Source organism: Argentina silus (genome assembly GCF_951799395.1).
Source record: "Argentina silus genome assembly, chromosome: 2".
Classification (NCBI taxonomy): domain Eukaryota; kingdom Metazoa; phylum Chordata; class Actinopteri; order Argentiniformes; family Argentinidae; genus Argentina; species Argentina silus.
The window spans coordinates 13,526,532-13,544,115 of NC_139656.1; the positions used below are offsets into that span (position 1 = coordinate 13,526,532).

General features: G+C 39.3%; 1 protein-coding gene across 1 annotated transcript in view; it reads right to left on the reverse strand.

Annotated features, from left to right (window-relative positions):
- Positions 1–2,134, reverse strand: part of alcama (activated leukocyte cell adhesion molecule a) — a 58,561-nt gene extending 56,427 nt beyond the window's left edge. The window contains exons 1-2 of the mRNA XM_083665463.1: positions 2,053–2,134; positions 1,777–1,874 (exon numbers count right to left, since the gene is read on the reverse strand). Of these exons, the coding sequence (XP_083521589.1) occupies positions 1,777–1,834 (58 nt within the window). The 5' untranslated portion in view covers positions 1,835–1,874; positions 2,053–2,134. The remainder of the gene's footprint in view (positions 1–1,776; positions 1,875–2,052) is intronic.
- Positions 2,135–17,584: the final 15,450 nt, after the last annotated feature.

Below are 17,584 nucleotides of genomic sequence, written 5' to 3' on the forward strand. Positions count from 1 at the left end.
TACAGTCTGACTAAATAAATGTGGCTGGGAAAGACGATCCACAGCAAGGTGAGCAGTAAACACCGTTTTTTTTTCAACCCCTTAGTGTACAAGGTTGCCTGCTGAACACTTAATCCTGCTTGGCTTGGAAAAGCAAGCCCTCTGGGCAAGAAAATTGGTTGAGTCATCATAGTTTCCTCGTTATTTAAACTTTCTTAACATAATGATGTTGCATTAACATGGCGAGTTGAATTTGCAATGTGTCATGTACGTAAACAGCTCATCATCTACGTAAACAGCTTATGCCTAATTTGTATCTGGATATTGACCACAAATAAACAAAACAGTTTCAAACAGGGTTCTCCCCAGGATTTTTGGGGAGATTTTCTTTGGGGAGAGCCCTGTCAAGGTTTGTTTTATTTTAAGTTGAATTCACATTTGTAGAAAACAGATGAACCAAACTTGGATGTTGATCTGGACATCTTTGACAAGTGGGTGCCTTTGCATAAAGGAGGGGTAGATCAATCTCTGCCCCTGACAGAGCATTTTAAAGTGTGCTTCAAAAGGACTATGACCTTTCCAAAAGCCTACGAGGTGGTGGGAGTGGAAGGTAACTACCCTTTGAGGTCACATACTCAGAACAGCATCACGTGGAGTACCCCAGTGATTGATTGAAACTTCCTACCGTCCTGCTGCTAAAAATTAAGTCTGAGGTGTTTACCTCAAGAAAAAGACAACCAAGCTATTTTACATGTCTGGGCAGAGGTGGATTGCATTACCAGTACTCTTTAGACCTGAGGCAAAAGCAATTGAAAATACAACTGTGCCAGATACCACACCCATTATCTTGTCAGGTACAACTTTACACCACTGATGTGCAATGAAACAGAAAACCGAGCCATTAGTAGCTAGGTTGAGATAATAAATGTTCTAAATCAAACCAAAACAACTCTGGTTCCCATCTTTCATGGGTCAGTGATCATGGCTGTCCAACTAAGATAAGATCAGATAATAAAGGCCCTAACTCCAGGCACCACCCCAATGTCCAGACAGGTCCCTATCCCCTTAACAAAGAGCAGTTCTGTTAACAGCAGGAGTCGGAATGACAGATCATGCCAATGATAGGAGACGGAAAATTAGAGTTCCTCAAATAATCCCCCCCTCCCCCTCCGCCACCTCCCTACCGGAAACATGCACATTGGCTACAGATGGCAATACAACATTATTCATCAATGACATGTTCTCATTTACAGTAACGACCAGTGCTCGAAGTAGAGTACGCAATCGGATGAGTATTTCAATCAAGTTTCACTGTGGGCTTGAGGCACCCAACCAACACGTACATACTCAGAGACGCTATTTGGCATTCACATTGCTTACAGTAACTTTCAGTGTGTCTCGTTTGAGAAGTTTAAAATGTCACCAGTCTACAAGGCAAACTCCTTTAAAAACACACCCGCACTGCCGCCAGTGAGGTATCGAACTGTTTATGCTCGTGCTCTATACTATGTATCATCCTCTCGTCATCATCCACTACGGAAGCTTTAGACTTGTGTCTTGTTTTAGGGCAAATTTAAAAATGAAAGCGAATGTCAACCACTTAACCTGAAAGAAAGCTGAGTCATAAAATAATATAGCCTACAGGTATATAGCCTACAGGTAAATAGCCTACAACTTTAACATTTAACAATTTGGTTTCAAGAATGAGGAAACTCTCAAAAGAATATCTTAACAGTTTGCACTGACCGATTCCTTACAACTATATTGATTTTAGTAGCTTTAGTGTCATAGCCATACCTTGTAGAAACATCGTAGCAGTGACAAGGGAGAGCAAGAAGCAGGCAGTTGAATCCATCCTTGGTGATATCTAGGTTTCTGGATCCTCGCGGAATTACCTGTGATACACAAGAAACGTGAAGTTGGTGTAAATTAAAGGGTAATGTGGTAGCCTTATAATGGTTTTGTTCGTTGTGAACCGGTTTCTCGCAGAGCGCAAGAAAGTCCGAAGAAATGTCGTGCTGGATCTGGGTATGAATGATCAGGTAAAAATGCGAGGAGGACGGGGAATCTCACCAGAGTGGGTGGTGGGGTAGGCTAGTAAAGCTCCGCCTTAGTTGTGTGCCCCACCCGGAACAGCGGCAATGGTATCTGGACGGCAGACTGTATGAGAGGGCTAGTTGTACGTATGGCAAATATGTCGGTAGGCTTTTCGCCACGCCAGGTAGGTTACGTGAAATATTGTAGTTCACTCAGGCCGGCACTTTGTACGATTGTGACCTTGTTATTCAGTCGACAACCTTTTGTGAATAAACGTGTACATATACGTTTTTTTTGCTGTAGCATAAAGGGTCGGAAACCTACTTTTTAAAAATAACAACATTGTTTTTTGGTATGGGCGTGCCTTTAGGGTTCGTACTTCTAAAATATACCTACACACACACTCTTAGTGAGGGAAGTAATATGACACAGGACTCTTCACCAGGGAACTTCCTGAAGGCATAATGACGCACTAGGGGTATACTGTATATCAATAGGATAAACACATAGTATGCATGTTACATACTTCTATCCTAACGAAAAGAAATGTCCTCGTTTCAGAATATAGAAAGATAAACAATCAAACACATATCTGATACTGTAACCATAACCTTTGTTTTTTCACAAATGCATATTGACTGTACGTTATACCCATGATATATGAATACCCATGCAACCAGCAGAGCGGTAGACATCCACTAAAGATGGTCACAGACATCCACATTGTTTCTTTCTTTTTTTTGCATTCACAAGTGTGTACGCCTTGGCAGACACCATATCAGTTACAGACAGATTCTGAAACACACAACAGCGTGTATCAGAATGATCCAGATTATTTTTTGCTATATAGGATCAGATCTATCTGGCAGATTTTGAGTAGTGTAGGAGGAGTCAGCCAGCTCGATCCTGGATAACAAAAAAGAATCCGGATCATTCTGATCCAGATCCAAAGTTTTGAAATACTGGGCCCTTGAGACAAACCAAATTATATTTGCTCTCCTAACATCTACAATATCAATAGTACTGAGATGATAACATATGTCCATGATTTATGCCTGATGATGAGTTACATGCAAACTATGTTAGAGATATGAATAAGTATATTGTTTAAACTGCCCTGTACTAAATATTTAATCAGTTATCATACAAAGAGAGTCCCTATCTTCCTTTAGAAGGAAAATGTGTGGAAAACCTGTTGTAACTGACCTCTCATTTATACAGGTTGGTTGGAATGTTTTATTCAAGATCCACTTTATATTTCATACTGTAACTATGCCTCAGTTCTTGGTTTGCCCTGGAATACCATAGGTGTTGTTCACTCAATTATCACAAAGTGCAAAAGTTATGAAGGGGTCAGAGTAGAAATTGTGTTTTACCTCATTCCTTGACAATTGTATTGTTCACAACCGTTGATGTCAGGCTGAGGCTTGAGCTACTAAATTGTGAATAGTCATCATGGTCATAATATGTTATGTTCTTCTGTGGCAATTTTTCAACTTACTCAAAATGGCTGATGCTAACTCAAGATCATTAAAAGATGATAGTAGACAATAGTAAGACATTATAAGTGGGCCATATGCACTGTGACAAGTAGTATAATGCATTATGACCATATCATAATGCATTATACCTGTCTGCATTAAGTCAAGCGTTATTGTTTATTTTTTGTATCAACATTTTTTAAACTAGAACCATTAGACTGGTTGTGCTGCCTTTGAGGGGCAAATTCCCTGATACTCGTTAGTTTAGTGTTTGCCATCACGATGCATTTAGTTGACATGTACAGTCCACATGATACAGCACATTTGATGGTCACAAGCTTCAGAACATTACTTAAGTTCAGCTCCAATTTAATACATAAGCCATGTGGTCCAGTCACTTTTAGCGACTATGTGCTCTAAAGCCATGGCCCATCTCCAGGCAAGCAAAGCCCAAGAAATTGAATCCTTAATACAGGCGCTTTTATTGAATGTGGTGTTTTATTTAATGTTTGTTGAAGAATGTTTGCTTCTGCATAAGAGGCCTGTACTTAGTGTGAGGTATTGTTGTGTTTGTCAGATATAACGATATCCACATACACATTTTTGAAAATTGTAAGTCAAACTGTAATATGTGGTCAGATGGTTCCTCACCTTGAAAATAGCCTATGGGCCAGGAGAAACTGTAATCTATGGTTCAGAGTTGTTTAAATAGCCAGTAGTAACTTCGGCTAACTTTAGCCACTGCTAAGCCACCCTTTAATGGACTCTACACACAGTACTCAATCTCTATCATGAAATGTGGGAAGTAGCTAATATACAATTCTGAGTATAACCAATACTGTAAGTGTTCACATTTTATTATAAGACTTGATCGAAGCCAGTATGTATCCATGTTATCTCTGTACAGTACATTGCTTTTATGTTTAGTTATGTTTAGTTGTTGGTATCATGACCATCATAGAATACCTTAATGTGCACATTATGAATCACCACAATAAATCATAAATTCAGTGGAGATTATATGGATTACTGTAAATTGAAGTTCTGACATTTACATTAATCAAACTCAAATAAACATACATTTTGCAGGCCATGTAAGCTGAGCAAGACTAGAATATCTCCTGTAATTGAAAGAATGATTCTTTTGTGCTGATATTTTAAAAATAAAACTTGAGCAGAATGGCAAACGTGGATAATTGTTGTCAAATTGGACCACTTCAATGTGTTCTTTGGTGTTGACACTTCAATGTGTTGTCCAAGTGTAATTTTACTGTTTGCTGAAAACTGTCAGCAGTTTGTCATTCACTTTCAAAAAGGATATAAGCTCTATTGGCTTCGAACTTAGTGGATTGCATCACTGTATTTTACAATGTATAATGTTATGTACTGTACATAAAAATCATATTATGTAAAGGTTATGGGGCTATGTTGTTCTAGTGTGTCACTTCCTTGTACTATACATTGCAAATCGGTGAAAAAACAGATAAACATAGTCCAAGAAACCATCAACAAGCAATAAATAGCTGGTGGGATTCAGTTGCTACAAAAGCATGTTAGTAGATAACGCCTGCATTTCAAGTCAGGTAAAGAGGTTAATTATCAAAATGTCTTTAGACACCAAGTACAAAAGTTTGGCTTTTTTCCATCTTGGAAATGAAAGGAATGGAGATTTAAAATAATTGTTGTTCAGTTATTTTTATAGGCACTTGATGCAGGCACAACTCCCTGGGACATAAAAGCTCTCTTGAGTATCCACATAGATTTAAGATGACAGGATCCAACTATAGTATACTGTTGCCTGGAAATTAATATGGCTGTATACCTGGCTGTATATAAATGTTAAGGGATTCAAACCACATTGCGCACATCAACAGGGGAGGAGGTAGTGTTTTCACAATTTCAGATGAGGTGAGGGAACTAATGGACTTAATCTTAAATTAAGAATATACTGAATAACTGGGCTTGTTAAAGCATATAAAGTCCTGTCTGCTCTGAAAGGAAGAACTATCTGTGAAAGAAAGTATTGGGATATTTTCCCACAGATAAGATATATTTTATGCTTGGCATTGCATAGAGGAATCTCCAGATTCCTGCACATATTTTCCCCCTAACTACTAAGTGTCTGTCTCCTCCTTTTGCATGCTTGGCTTTTGATAGTGTATTTGTTATGTGGTGAGGGATGGCAGGTTATGTTCTGAAGTCTTTTGAAGCACAGGTGGGCACAGATAGGCGGTAATAAGGGTTGTTTGTAACCTCTGGGAACTAAAATTTTCCATAGCAACAAGCCACCAAGAGGAACGCAAACATATGTACAGTAGCTTCTCAATTCATGATTTTAGGCTACCTCAAAAGTGTTCATAATCAACATTTTCAGCAGACTGTGGTCTTGAGTTTTCTCATCTATATCAATTTGCACGTTTTAAGCTATGGTGGGATGGGAATGGCAGATGGCTAGTTGTCAATGGTAAGGTTTGGAGAGTGGATCATCAGCTGCATCCTTTTATGCCACTGCTGCTTCAAAGCTGTTGGGTGATAACACAGATAGGATAGTGATGTAAGACATGGTAAGATTCCATGGCCACCTGCTAGTCAAATACTCTCATGAGGAGCTCCTTGGCTTCATTTGAGTTTAATTACATTTTTGGCATTCTATGTCAAAGTGACAAAAAAAACTATTTATCACCAAAGAACAATTATTGCTGGATACAAAGTGACAGTGTAGTCAACAACTTGTTGAAACTGCCCACCACTTTGCGTGGTTTTGTGCTTGTAAAAGTACAGTAATAGAGGCTGTGTTGCTAAGCGACTGCATTAAAAAATTAGTTCATTAGCACAAGGCCAATCTTCACCTCTTTTTGTTTACACACCTCCTCTCAGACTGCGGAGCTGTAAGGAAGATACATACTGCACTCAAGTAATCAATCAATCAATCAAATGCATCCAAAAATCAAGACAGGCAAAAAAAAAGCTCCCGAGGGGAGAAACACATAGGGCACAGTGGCAAGGAAAAACTCCCTGGGAGGAAGAAACCTTAAGAGGAACCAGACTCCTCAAGCTGACCAAATGCTGAACAGTAAACTAGGAACTGGAATCTAGTTTTAAGGGGCTCAGATTAGCAGAAAGAGGAAAACATAAGATTAGAGGCTGTGGAAAACTGAAAACGGGATACATTAAATAGTAGGAGAGAATCACATAAAGCAGGTGGCCTGAAGTCCCCGGCACATCTAAGGGGAATCTAAAATATGTCTAAAGGACACGGCCACAGTGCCTGCTTACACCGGGTCCACTCTGTCACGGGCCGGGCCACCAGAGGGACATCAGGGGCGTGGGGGGGCAGCAGCAAGAGCCCAAAATTGCCCAGAGCCAACATTGCAACCATCCCAGCCCGCACAGTACTGGGTTGTACGCCTGCACTGGGAGGGCTTACAGCAGAGGTAACCTTATACCCACGTAACCTTATACACTGCAATTTTTTTTTTAAATGGCACTATAAGCCTAAACTTTTCAGGGTTGTCCTGTTGATAAACTGTCTCCCTGGTTACTTTTACTTCGCACAATGCCATGTTTTCCACATTGTTTATCCGGAATGGTGGGCAAGCCAATTCTGACTTATTAAGAGCAGTTTAAAGCTAAGTTAATAGCACTCAATTTTAATCTTTGCTTCCCCCTGTGGCATGCCACGTTTTAGTGCAAATTATGTACATCACCTTGTAAACAAACATCATTTATACATTTCAGAAAGAGTAACACGATGTAATGACAAAACTTTTGTTCGGGCAGCATTCAGGGAGCACAATGTTGCAGAAAATTCAGAATTGTTGTTGTCAGGTGAAGAACCAAATAGCATGGAAACAACTAATTCTCTTGGGTTATGTTATGACAGATCATAGTGAGGGTAACCATATACTGTAGAAAAGCCAAATAAATATGTTGATACAGTAGATACCAAAAAGTAGTTATTTTGCAGAGAACTTAAGGGAGAACTCCAATTATAACATTATATTTTGTACCAGCAATGACATTACAGGTATAATATGGTTAATATGATGCAAACAACTTTTTTTTACAACATTCAGTTTAGTCAGAAATGTTTGTTAATAATAAATTGTTGTCTCTTCCCTCTTCACTTAGCCTAGTGCTAGCAGTTTTTTAAATCAAAAGTCTTACATAGAAAGTATAATAGTATGTAGCACTTTGTGCTAACAATACCATAATATGAATACATAACATAATCAAAGATATTTGCAGCTTGTTATTTAGATAAGCAGCCACTCGGAAAACATTGGTGAATCAATTTTCCTGATATCACCTTGTATCTATCATCCATAATTATTGTCAATTCTCAAATTAAATCTGGGAGTACCCTCCCAGGAAAATGTGGTTTTGTGTAAACGCATTTCATGCAATTTTTAAACATGATTTGCTTGATACCTACCTTGACAACCTATGTGAAAACCATGCGCAGACGAATCCTGTAGTAGACAATCTATGAACGCAAAATATTAGAGAAGATATGACTGTCTTGAGCTAGTCAATCAGATTTAACACGCAGTCAGGACAAGGCAAGGCAGAAGCAGACATAACACATTTTAAGATTATTATTTTGTGTAATAACGTTTGTTTGATACCTGAGATTAAAAAAAAAAAAAGTAACATTGACTACGAATCATATACATTTTTGACAGTTTTAGTGATCAAATCTGGGGTGGCCAGTGTGGTTGCCAAACACTTTTCAGGGGTGGCCATTCCAGGTCACCCCTGTAGCATGGTTGATTTGACAGTTTCTTTATCCAGTCTCAATATGCCATTTAAAAAGGCATATTATACATTAAACCCCATACCACACTTATGAACAAGACTAGAACAAGACTGTATGAATCCTCAAAGCTAGCATGTGACCCTGGATGTGACCCTGGGTGTAGTTTGAGAAAAATAGCAAGCAAGCATAGCAGGTTTATGACAGGTAATGAGCAACATCTCCAGTTGCAAAGTTTTTGCTCAAAACCATAAAAGGCAGCCAGATACAGTATATGTAGTCAGTCTTATTAAAATAACTCTAAACAGTTAGTGAACAGAACAGGCCAAAGAAAAGGCAGAGAGCATAAAAGGCAGTGCTGCTTGTTATTGCTGGGGGGAGAGGGGTAAGAGGAACTGGGGGCATGATTCCTAATAGCACTGCTGGTCATTATCTGGCCCCTGGCAGAAAGTGTGTGCTGTATAGGAGAAATGCCATGCAGAGCAAAGACCTCAACTTCATTTTCTCCTGGTTAGACCATCTAATACTACTCTTGGTACTCTTTTTTTTCTTCTATTTTTAATTATTTATTTTTGGAATTATTTATCTTGGAAATACACAGTCTGCTGCTGTGGGTGTGTTTACATAAGTCATTATACCACAGCTTTGCTGAATACTCGATTGTGATTGGTTGAGAGGGTATTGATTATTTTTCTATAAACGCACATGTCTCAGTAATTGTGTTCTAAACGAATGCACCCGATATTAAAGCGGGCTCTGCTGAGTCCACATGTAAGATTTAGACTGTTAGGAAACAGGCTAATCAGGCCAACCATTTGGAACTGGTTTTCACAACTCCCTGTGATGGTGAGTGATCAAGTTAAGTGTGACAAGAACTATCAAATCAATTAACATACAGGTTGGGATGACATGAAAATGTTAATGCTTTGTATACTGCTTCAGAATGGGTGATAGATCAAAGGGTAACACACTACAAGAGCTGATGGAAAACGCAGTTCATGACTCAGACCACACGGCTAGACCCATAGTATGGACTTACTCTGCTGCTTGATACACCAAGTAAAAGATTCCTTTAACACAGAACTGTTCTTTTTTTTTCTTACACACATGACTGACAAAGTTACAGAGCCAACTCTGGTAACCACACAAACCTGAATTTGATACATTGTACACTGATGTCCAACAAGGGCAGAGTGATCACAGCTAGCTGGCACTCATATATTGTTGCTGGGTGAACTATACAGTCTATGCTGCACATAGTATTTGTAGCTGGCTATGTGTTGGCACCAGGATGGCACCAACCTTTATTAACACTATGTTAACAGAAGTTAGTCATTAGGTTATGTTGGGACCAAATTCATTACAACCTCACCACAGTCTAACTTCAAGGTTGCGGTTATGTACTGTGTTTGCTGGGTCTCCACTTTCGGTTTGGTGCCTGTGCAAATGCATAAGGCTGCTTTGTTGTTACGCCGTGCTTAAGGTTTGGGTTAAACCCTGGATAGAAAATGTTCCATTTGGTTTGCATTGTATTTGATACCGTTATATAAACTGCATGTTATATTACACCCAGCAATTAACCCTACCTGGATACGAACTAGCATGCCTAGCAACGAAACACAGTAAGTAAAACAGGCGCAGAACATACATTTTACATTTTCAGTGTATTCAATATACCACTGTGCAAAGAACATTCAAAAGACAAGAAAATTATAATTTAGACTGGAGTGGGCCTTTAAAAACACAAAATTCGCCAAAAAAGGGTCACTGAAATGGGATCTCTTTGGACAGAGGGTGGCACACCTCTCGATTATAGATAATGTGTTTACATATTGAAGGTTTGGGACCCTAAAACTATGGATTTCCTGGTTTATGGAGGTAATACATAGATTAATATTTTATATGATGCATATATAAACCATATAATTCAGATTCTAGCCAAAACTTGAAGTAAACAATTAGCACATCTGAGCCTCTGGAATGTACCTTTACAAATTAGAACACTAAGAAAGCGATTTTTTGTTCTCAGTGAGTCCATGATATGACGTATTCTAGATGGCTCCTTGCATTTCTGTCAATGCCGGTTTTGAAAAGAAAACCTGCCTTGACAATGGCACCTTGCTGTTATATGATGCCTTTGTATCATCAACCTCAATCAAGCATAGTTGACATTCTTTAACCCTCAAGCTACCAACATATTTTGCATATGTTGTTTACCAACAGTCTGGCCAGACCCCAAAATGAAAACAGAAAAAAGCCACAATCTTTCAAAAAGTTATATTTTTCTTTCATAATCATTTATAACAACATAAAATGTTCTGCCAAAAAAAAAGATAAGAGTTTTTCAATTTACACATGTTAATTGTTTATAAGATAACACCAATGGGAGCGAAACAGGCCCTTAATGGGGTTCAATGGCCCTAAATAGGGCCCAAGATTTCCCATGTCCCAAATCTGTAAAATCAGTTGAATCACTTTTTTGCGATCAAATGTTTTTTTATTATTACCAATGACAGATACAGTATACAGATATACATTAAGCATACGTTTTTCATAAATTATAGTGAATTTGCTGATGGTCGGGATTCCTTGAGGAAAGTTTGACCATACCCTATCCCTGTCTGGATCTCTCTGGCACGTCCTTTTTCCATAATGTATCAAGAGGTAGAGATTTATAGGATGCTGTAAGTATATGGTTATACACTATGGAGACCAAAACCTTTATCTTATTTCTATGGCCCACAATCTTGTATATAGGATGTGAAGACAGAACTGAATTCCAAGGAACACCATACGCCTTAAAGGCAGACCTAAGTTGTATAAAAGAAAAATTATGTTCCCAGCAAATCATAATCATTCTTGAGGTCTTGGAATGTATGTATGCCATCACCTCCAGAGCTGTCCCAAGCACTCAAATCCCCCTACTACTCCATTGTGGAAAGCGTATTGGTCTACCAGTAGGCCTAGATTATAACAAATGGGAGAATTTACAAAATGTTCAAGTGGCAAACAGCTGCAAAATAATTGGGCCAACACATAGTTTACATTGTTTGGTATGAATATTAGAGAACAAAACATCTTTAAGCAACCATGGATGTACTGCGTGTTCCTCCAAGGCACGCCAGGACACTACTGAGGTGGAGTCAAACCAGGTTATAAGTTGGTTTAAACTAAAGGCCCAATAGTACATCTTAAAATTTGGAAGAGATAGCCCTCCAGTAAGTTTATCTCTTTGTAAAGTTGAGAACGCTTATTCTTCCAAATGAATTTAGTGACAGTTTCCAATATCCAGCAGGGGGAGCGAGTTGTAGCATTGAACTTACAACATTTACTCTGGGTAACACATTCATCTTAATAATGGCCATACAAGCTTGTCAGTACCCAGACGATTTTTGATAAAGCTGGTTTGATCACAGTGAACTAGAGTAGTCAGACGTCTGAAGACCTTTGCATATATCTTAAAATCTCCGTTCAATAATGATATTGGTCTATAATGCCCTAGAGATATCACCGCAGAGTTGACGTTCCTAGAGAAAGACTCTTTTTCCACAGAGAAGTTTATTATGTCCAAAAGCAACAGACCAAGGGGGTCCAAAATGTCAAAATAAAATCCTGTCCATGCCTGGAGATTTCCCTCTTTGCATTTCTTTTATTGCCCCCTCAAGCCCTTCTAAGAAAATGGGTGCATCCATGTTGTTATAATCTTCAGATAAATGTGTCAGTTGTACTTTGTTAAGGAACTCATCACATCTAGCCATATGATGTTCTATTTCTGATTTATAGAGCTCAGCATAGAAGGTGTGAAACACTGAGCTAATTTGTTTGGGATCGGATACAAGAATGCCTTCTTCAGATATAATGGCAGGAATGTCTGCAAATTGATCATTTGTTCTAATTCTCATTGCCAGCAAGCAACTAATTCTGACTGAATTTAAGTAGGGAATTTATTTATTTTTTAACCACTTCACGCTGTACAGCTATGTTGTCAGAATAGCTAACTTGCGATGCCTGGTCTCGAGATGAACATTTAGTAGTCTAACTGCTGCAGTTGGGATGAACATGCCTTTATTAGACTGGAGAAAAATAAAATAACAAAATCCTAACAAAGCGTCCCAGAAGATTCTTGGGTCATCCACAGAATTTTTTATTAAATTGTAGCCTTAATGTCTCATTCCTTAGCAGTGTTGTGTTAAAGCGCCATCTAGCTGCACAAGAGGGCGCATTGTCAAGGGATGCAGAACAGACAGTTAGAAATATTTCATCTTTGCAACCATTCCTGGTTCCAAAGATGAAATCAATCCTAGAGAAGGATTTATGCCTTGCAGAAAGGCAAGAATAATCTCTACCAGTTGGGTTTATGGTACGCCAGACATCTATTACACCGGTGTTATTGATCCACTGTACTTGGTCCATTTTTTTTGTTCGATATTTGTATTTTAGAAATCACTAGCCTGCCTTGTGTGTCTTCACTTCACATATAACTGTTATGTTGAGGTTGCGTCGCACCACAATAGATACCCCTTTTGTTTTAGTGCTTGATGAGGAAAAAGCTGTCACATGGTACAGTTCGTTGGTTCACTACTTAATAGGTGAGTCTCCTGTAATAAAGCAATATCAACTCTCTTTCTCCGAAAAATGTCTAATGTACTAGCTTGCTTGTGTGCCGTATTAAGCCGCTGTGCATTCCAAGATAAAATATTGAGATCAAAAGTCAAAAGAACCTCAATAATTGTATATATAAGCACTCACTAACCTCCAAGAAAATAAATGATTCAAAGTATGTATGATTCATATACAAATAACACATTTTAAAAATCATAGTCTACTACGTGTAACAATGTACAGTATCTATTCATAATAGAATGGTGGAAAAAGGATACCCAATGAGAATAGTTTGGTGTCCGGTCCATGAAAACAAAAACAAACAACAACAAAAAAAAGAATGCATTTAAAAAATAATAATAAAACTTAGCAAATAATGATGCATACTCCTCACACCAGGAGCGGATTCAGTGAAGTGTCTGCTGTTGCATGGCTTGAATACCAATCGTTTCCATACTTGCATATCTATGCATAAGCCCAATTACTTTGTTTGTCTTTGGTGTCAATTCCTAGTAGGAAATAAAAAGCACACAAGTTCCAGGAAAGTCGAATTCCTACAGAGTAATCAGTCTTCTAGATCAGGCATGTCCTGCTCTGTTTGCGCGTCTCCTTCTTGGTCTGAAACTGTGGTGTTGTTGGCCCATGGCTCTGGTTGGGATTGGCGGTCAGAAGATGCTCCGCTGTCCACAGAGCTGAGAAAGTCAACAGCATCCTCCGGTGAGGAGAACTCGCACGTGGAGGACGCACGGATGACTCAAAGTGTGGCCAGGTACAGGAGGAAAGCTTGTACTCCCTTTTGACGTGCGAAGCTCAGCGCTGGTAAGAAGTGCTTGTGTCTGACTGTGTAGTTGCTGAAGTCCGGGTAAAACATCACTCTTCTGCCATTCAAGGTGAGCGGCTCTTAGCGGCTCTTTCCTTGCTGCCTAGAGAATCACTTGTCTGTGTATAGCAGGACATTGAACATCTGAGTGCGGGAGGAGTCTCTATCCTTGTTAGGGTTACCATTGTAGATTCTGTGAGCCCTCATAATGTCAAATTGTTTATCTGCCATTGAGGAGAACCATGCTGGTATTGACTTCGCCAGGAACTGAATGGCGTTAGAGCCTTCCATTTGTTCTTCCAGGTTAACAACACAAATATTACATCGCCTTCCCCTGTCCTCCATGTCAGCTAGCTTAGCTTCTAATGCCTGCAGCTTGCCATCGTGGCTAGCTACTGTGGTGATGTTGGTTTTAACTTTAGCATGTGGGCTAGTCACTTCTTTCTGTATAGACTGAATACTAGTTGTAAAAGTTGACAGTTCATTTTTTATGGCAGTGAGTTTGTCGTCGGTGCCTTGTCCCATTTCTTCAAGACGTTTTAGCTGAGGTCCGAAGTATTTCCGTTGCTTTCCATGCATGTGTCAGCCATTGCTTGCAGATCATCTCGAGAGTAGCCCTTCTTCTGTTTCTCCTTTTCTGTCTTCCTGGGGATAGACATTTTTTGCAGTCGATAGGATCACCATCAGATGCAGGAGTGTTTAATGATTTGTTGAAAGAATAAATGTCAAAAAGGGGCTGAACTAACAACAGGGCGAAGAAACCTAAGCTGCCATCTTGTCATCTTGGTTAGTCGTACACGTGACCTTGAAAACTATTTTTATGACACAGGCACTGCCATGACAAGTTGTACATGCCAAAATATAATGTTAATCAAGACTTTATTTTTTGTCTTTAGAATTGGGTGAATTGTGCCCATAACATTTGTAACTTTCTGAATACCAAATTAAAACTTGACACCGAATAAAATCATTTGGAGTTGTTGGGGGCATATTTTTTTGACAAATTCATGGAGTATTGGAAGCTTAGAATATATGTAATTTTTTTCACACTCTCAAAATACCACCTGGGGTCTGGCCAGACCCCTGTTGGTAGAAAATGACTACAAGTTGTGCTAATTACTTACAATGTTATGAGGAAATCTTATCAAGACCCAGTCAAGGCCTCAGTCTCATATTGCATCCTGCAAGTCCTCTGCACATGCTATGGTAAAGTCGGTTAAGATGAGCCTGCATGCAGACAAATCCAGGTACCACAGTGAGTTTGTATTTCCCTCCCACGCTCTACACTGCCTTATAATGCACACTTGGTCTGGATTTCTGCCAGCTCACTTTCAGCCCAGCTCGCTACTTCTACTTCTCTGTCAACATAGAGGGCAGTTCTATACATGGAGCTCTTGGATCTAGTAGTTCATTGTTGTCTTTCAAGCATGACTGGCTCTACTAAGGGGGTAACCAAGTCCCCTCTAAATATGGGCACTTTCAGCTAAAAGCAGTGTCTTGACTTTTGCAGTAAAAACTGTATATTGACTGCTTAAAATTTTCAGCTGTACCTAGATGGACTTGTAGTAGATGGATTTTTGAAAAATGCTCTTCATGAGTGTTTTACTCATATGAGACACAGTCCCCTAGCAAAGTGTGCATTCAGAAATGATAGTATAAGCCAAGAATTAGCTAACTAAACACTGAAAGCACTTTTGTCAAAATTGCCCCAAAGTCGTCTTGAACCCATGACATTCAGGTTATGTCTTGGTTATATGCCCTCGCTCGAAAGAAATGCACATGAAGTCAAAATGATATTGGTATGAAATATGCTAACTATGACATTTTTATGGTGTCAATCCTGATTAATCCTGATTAATTTAACGGTTTGACTGTTCTCATGACCTATTTTGAAAATGAGCCATCCTTAACACTTATAATGCAATGAACCATGACAAACTGGCCTCTGAACACTCCATTGACAACATCTCCAATCACAGTTAGATTATAGTAATATAGTGTATTTCATGGGATGTTTTCTCCATTTAGGTAAAGGCAATGTCAACTATATTACACTACATTGAAAATGTTTTCAGTTGTCTAAGTGATGTCCGTTGGGAGCTGATACTACAGCACACGTCACAGAAAGACAGTATTTTCCAATGCACTTCAGAGGCATGAATTATTGAGCAAGCAGCTGTTATTTCCACATTAACATAATTTCACAATTCAAAGAGTGCCCTCCCATTTCAATTCAATACATTTTTAATTTCACATATTTTGCGCCACATGGTTGCATTGCCAGCAGGACTGGGTCATTTACATTTTTTACATATCGTAAAAGTTGAAATTAGAAAATGTAGAATTACTGTGAGCACTGTCTGTACTCATGCATCCTTAGAAGCATCTTATGGTACTCCTAAGCAGAAATGTGTGAGTGGGTAAGTTTAGGAGCTGATAGGTTGTCAAACAAACAATGCAAAGCCTAGGCTGTTGTTGCACATTCCAAGAGGGATGAAACATTCTGTGCCACACAGGCAGTGGGTTTCAACTTACGTCAAAAGAAGGGGAAAAAGCAATTAAATCAAGTTTCATCCCAGAAAGGCTGCGGATGCTACCCGTAAGCCTTCCCATTACACTAATCCTGCTTGGAAACTCAATATGGATAAGAAACCCATATGACACTCAGTAAACTCCCCCCTCTCTCCCAAGCTTGAAAGGACATTAAATTACCGATCACAGAGAATGGATGAATGATTATGGCTTTAGCTCCCACAATGAAAAGGCAGCAGAAGAATGACCTCCCTCATCTATGGACATCACAGAGGTTGTGGGGAGGATCTCTGGGATGTCAATCAACAGCAGAACTAAAAGGGATAGTTTACTTGTTTACACCTTTTTATCAGATGGTTCCTTACCCTGAAAGTAGACTATGGGCCAAGATAAACTGTAACCCCCCCCCCCACACACACACACACACACACAAACTCACATTATGCTTTCCCTGAAGGAGGCTTCCAAATGGATGTTTTTGTCTGAACCTCATATCCCTTCATTCTCCAGTTGCAGGAGTTACTTGGCTGTGACTGTGTGAAAAGTGCTGTTGTATTTTAATGAACAGTCTTTCCTGTAGCAATTTTTGCAATTGCTTTTTTGGTATGGTGCATTTATTGCTTATTTTCAGCACCTTTGTTTGATTCCACCTCTGGTGTTCCAAAGCAGATGGAAGACCTGAAAAAGATGCTATAATTTTATCTGGAGAAAATGCATTATTAACGTAATCTGCTTGCCACAAATACCTGTACAGCATCTATAATCTATTTGGACCTCTGTGTGATTGTGTGTGTGTGTGTGTGTGTGTGTGTGCCTGCGTGCGTGCGTGTGCATGTGCACTTGCTGTTTTGTGTAATAGATAGATGGTGTGTCAGTGGTTCAGGTATGTTTCATGAAGCAGATCTATCCTAACACCAAACATTGTTTTCACAATACAAAGCGTGAGCCCATCAGCAACACAAGTGAGATTTAGCTGCAGCACAATGAATCTATGAAATGTGCAAGCTGCTTTATTAAGGATAAGAGTGATGCAGTGACCTAAAGGCAGGTAACCTAGAGATTAGAGAGGCCAGCCAGCAATCAGTAGGTTGCTGGATCGATCCCCACCCCAGGAGGGAGCCAGTTGTGAGCTGGTGACTGGAGGGTGGCTGACATCATAGCTAAGGTGCTTACATTGCTGTTGTGCCCTTGAGCAAGGCACTTAAGCCCTAATTGCTCCAGGGGTGCCTGAGGTGGGCTGACCCTGTGCATCAGGGCCAAATCACCTCTATTGAGTTTTTGTTATGTTGAATTTCTCTGATATTGCTAATGTTATTGTAACAGCTATTGTAAATGTGTATGAGGTCAAAGTGACATGAGGATTTTGACATTGATAGT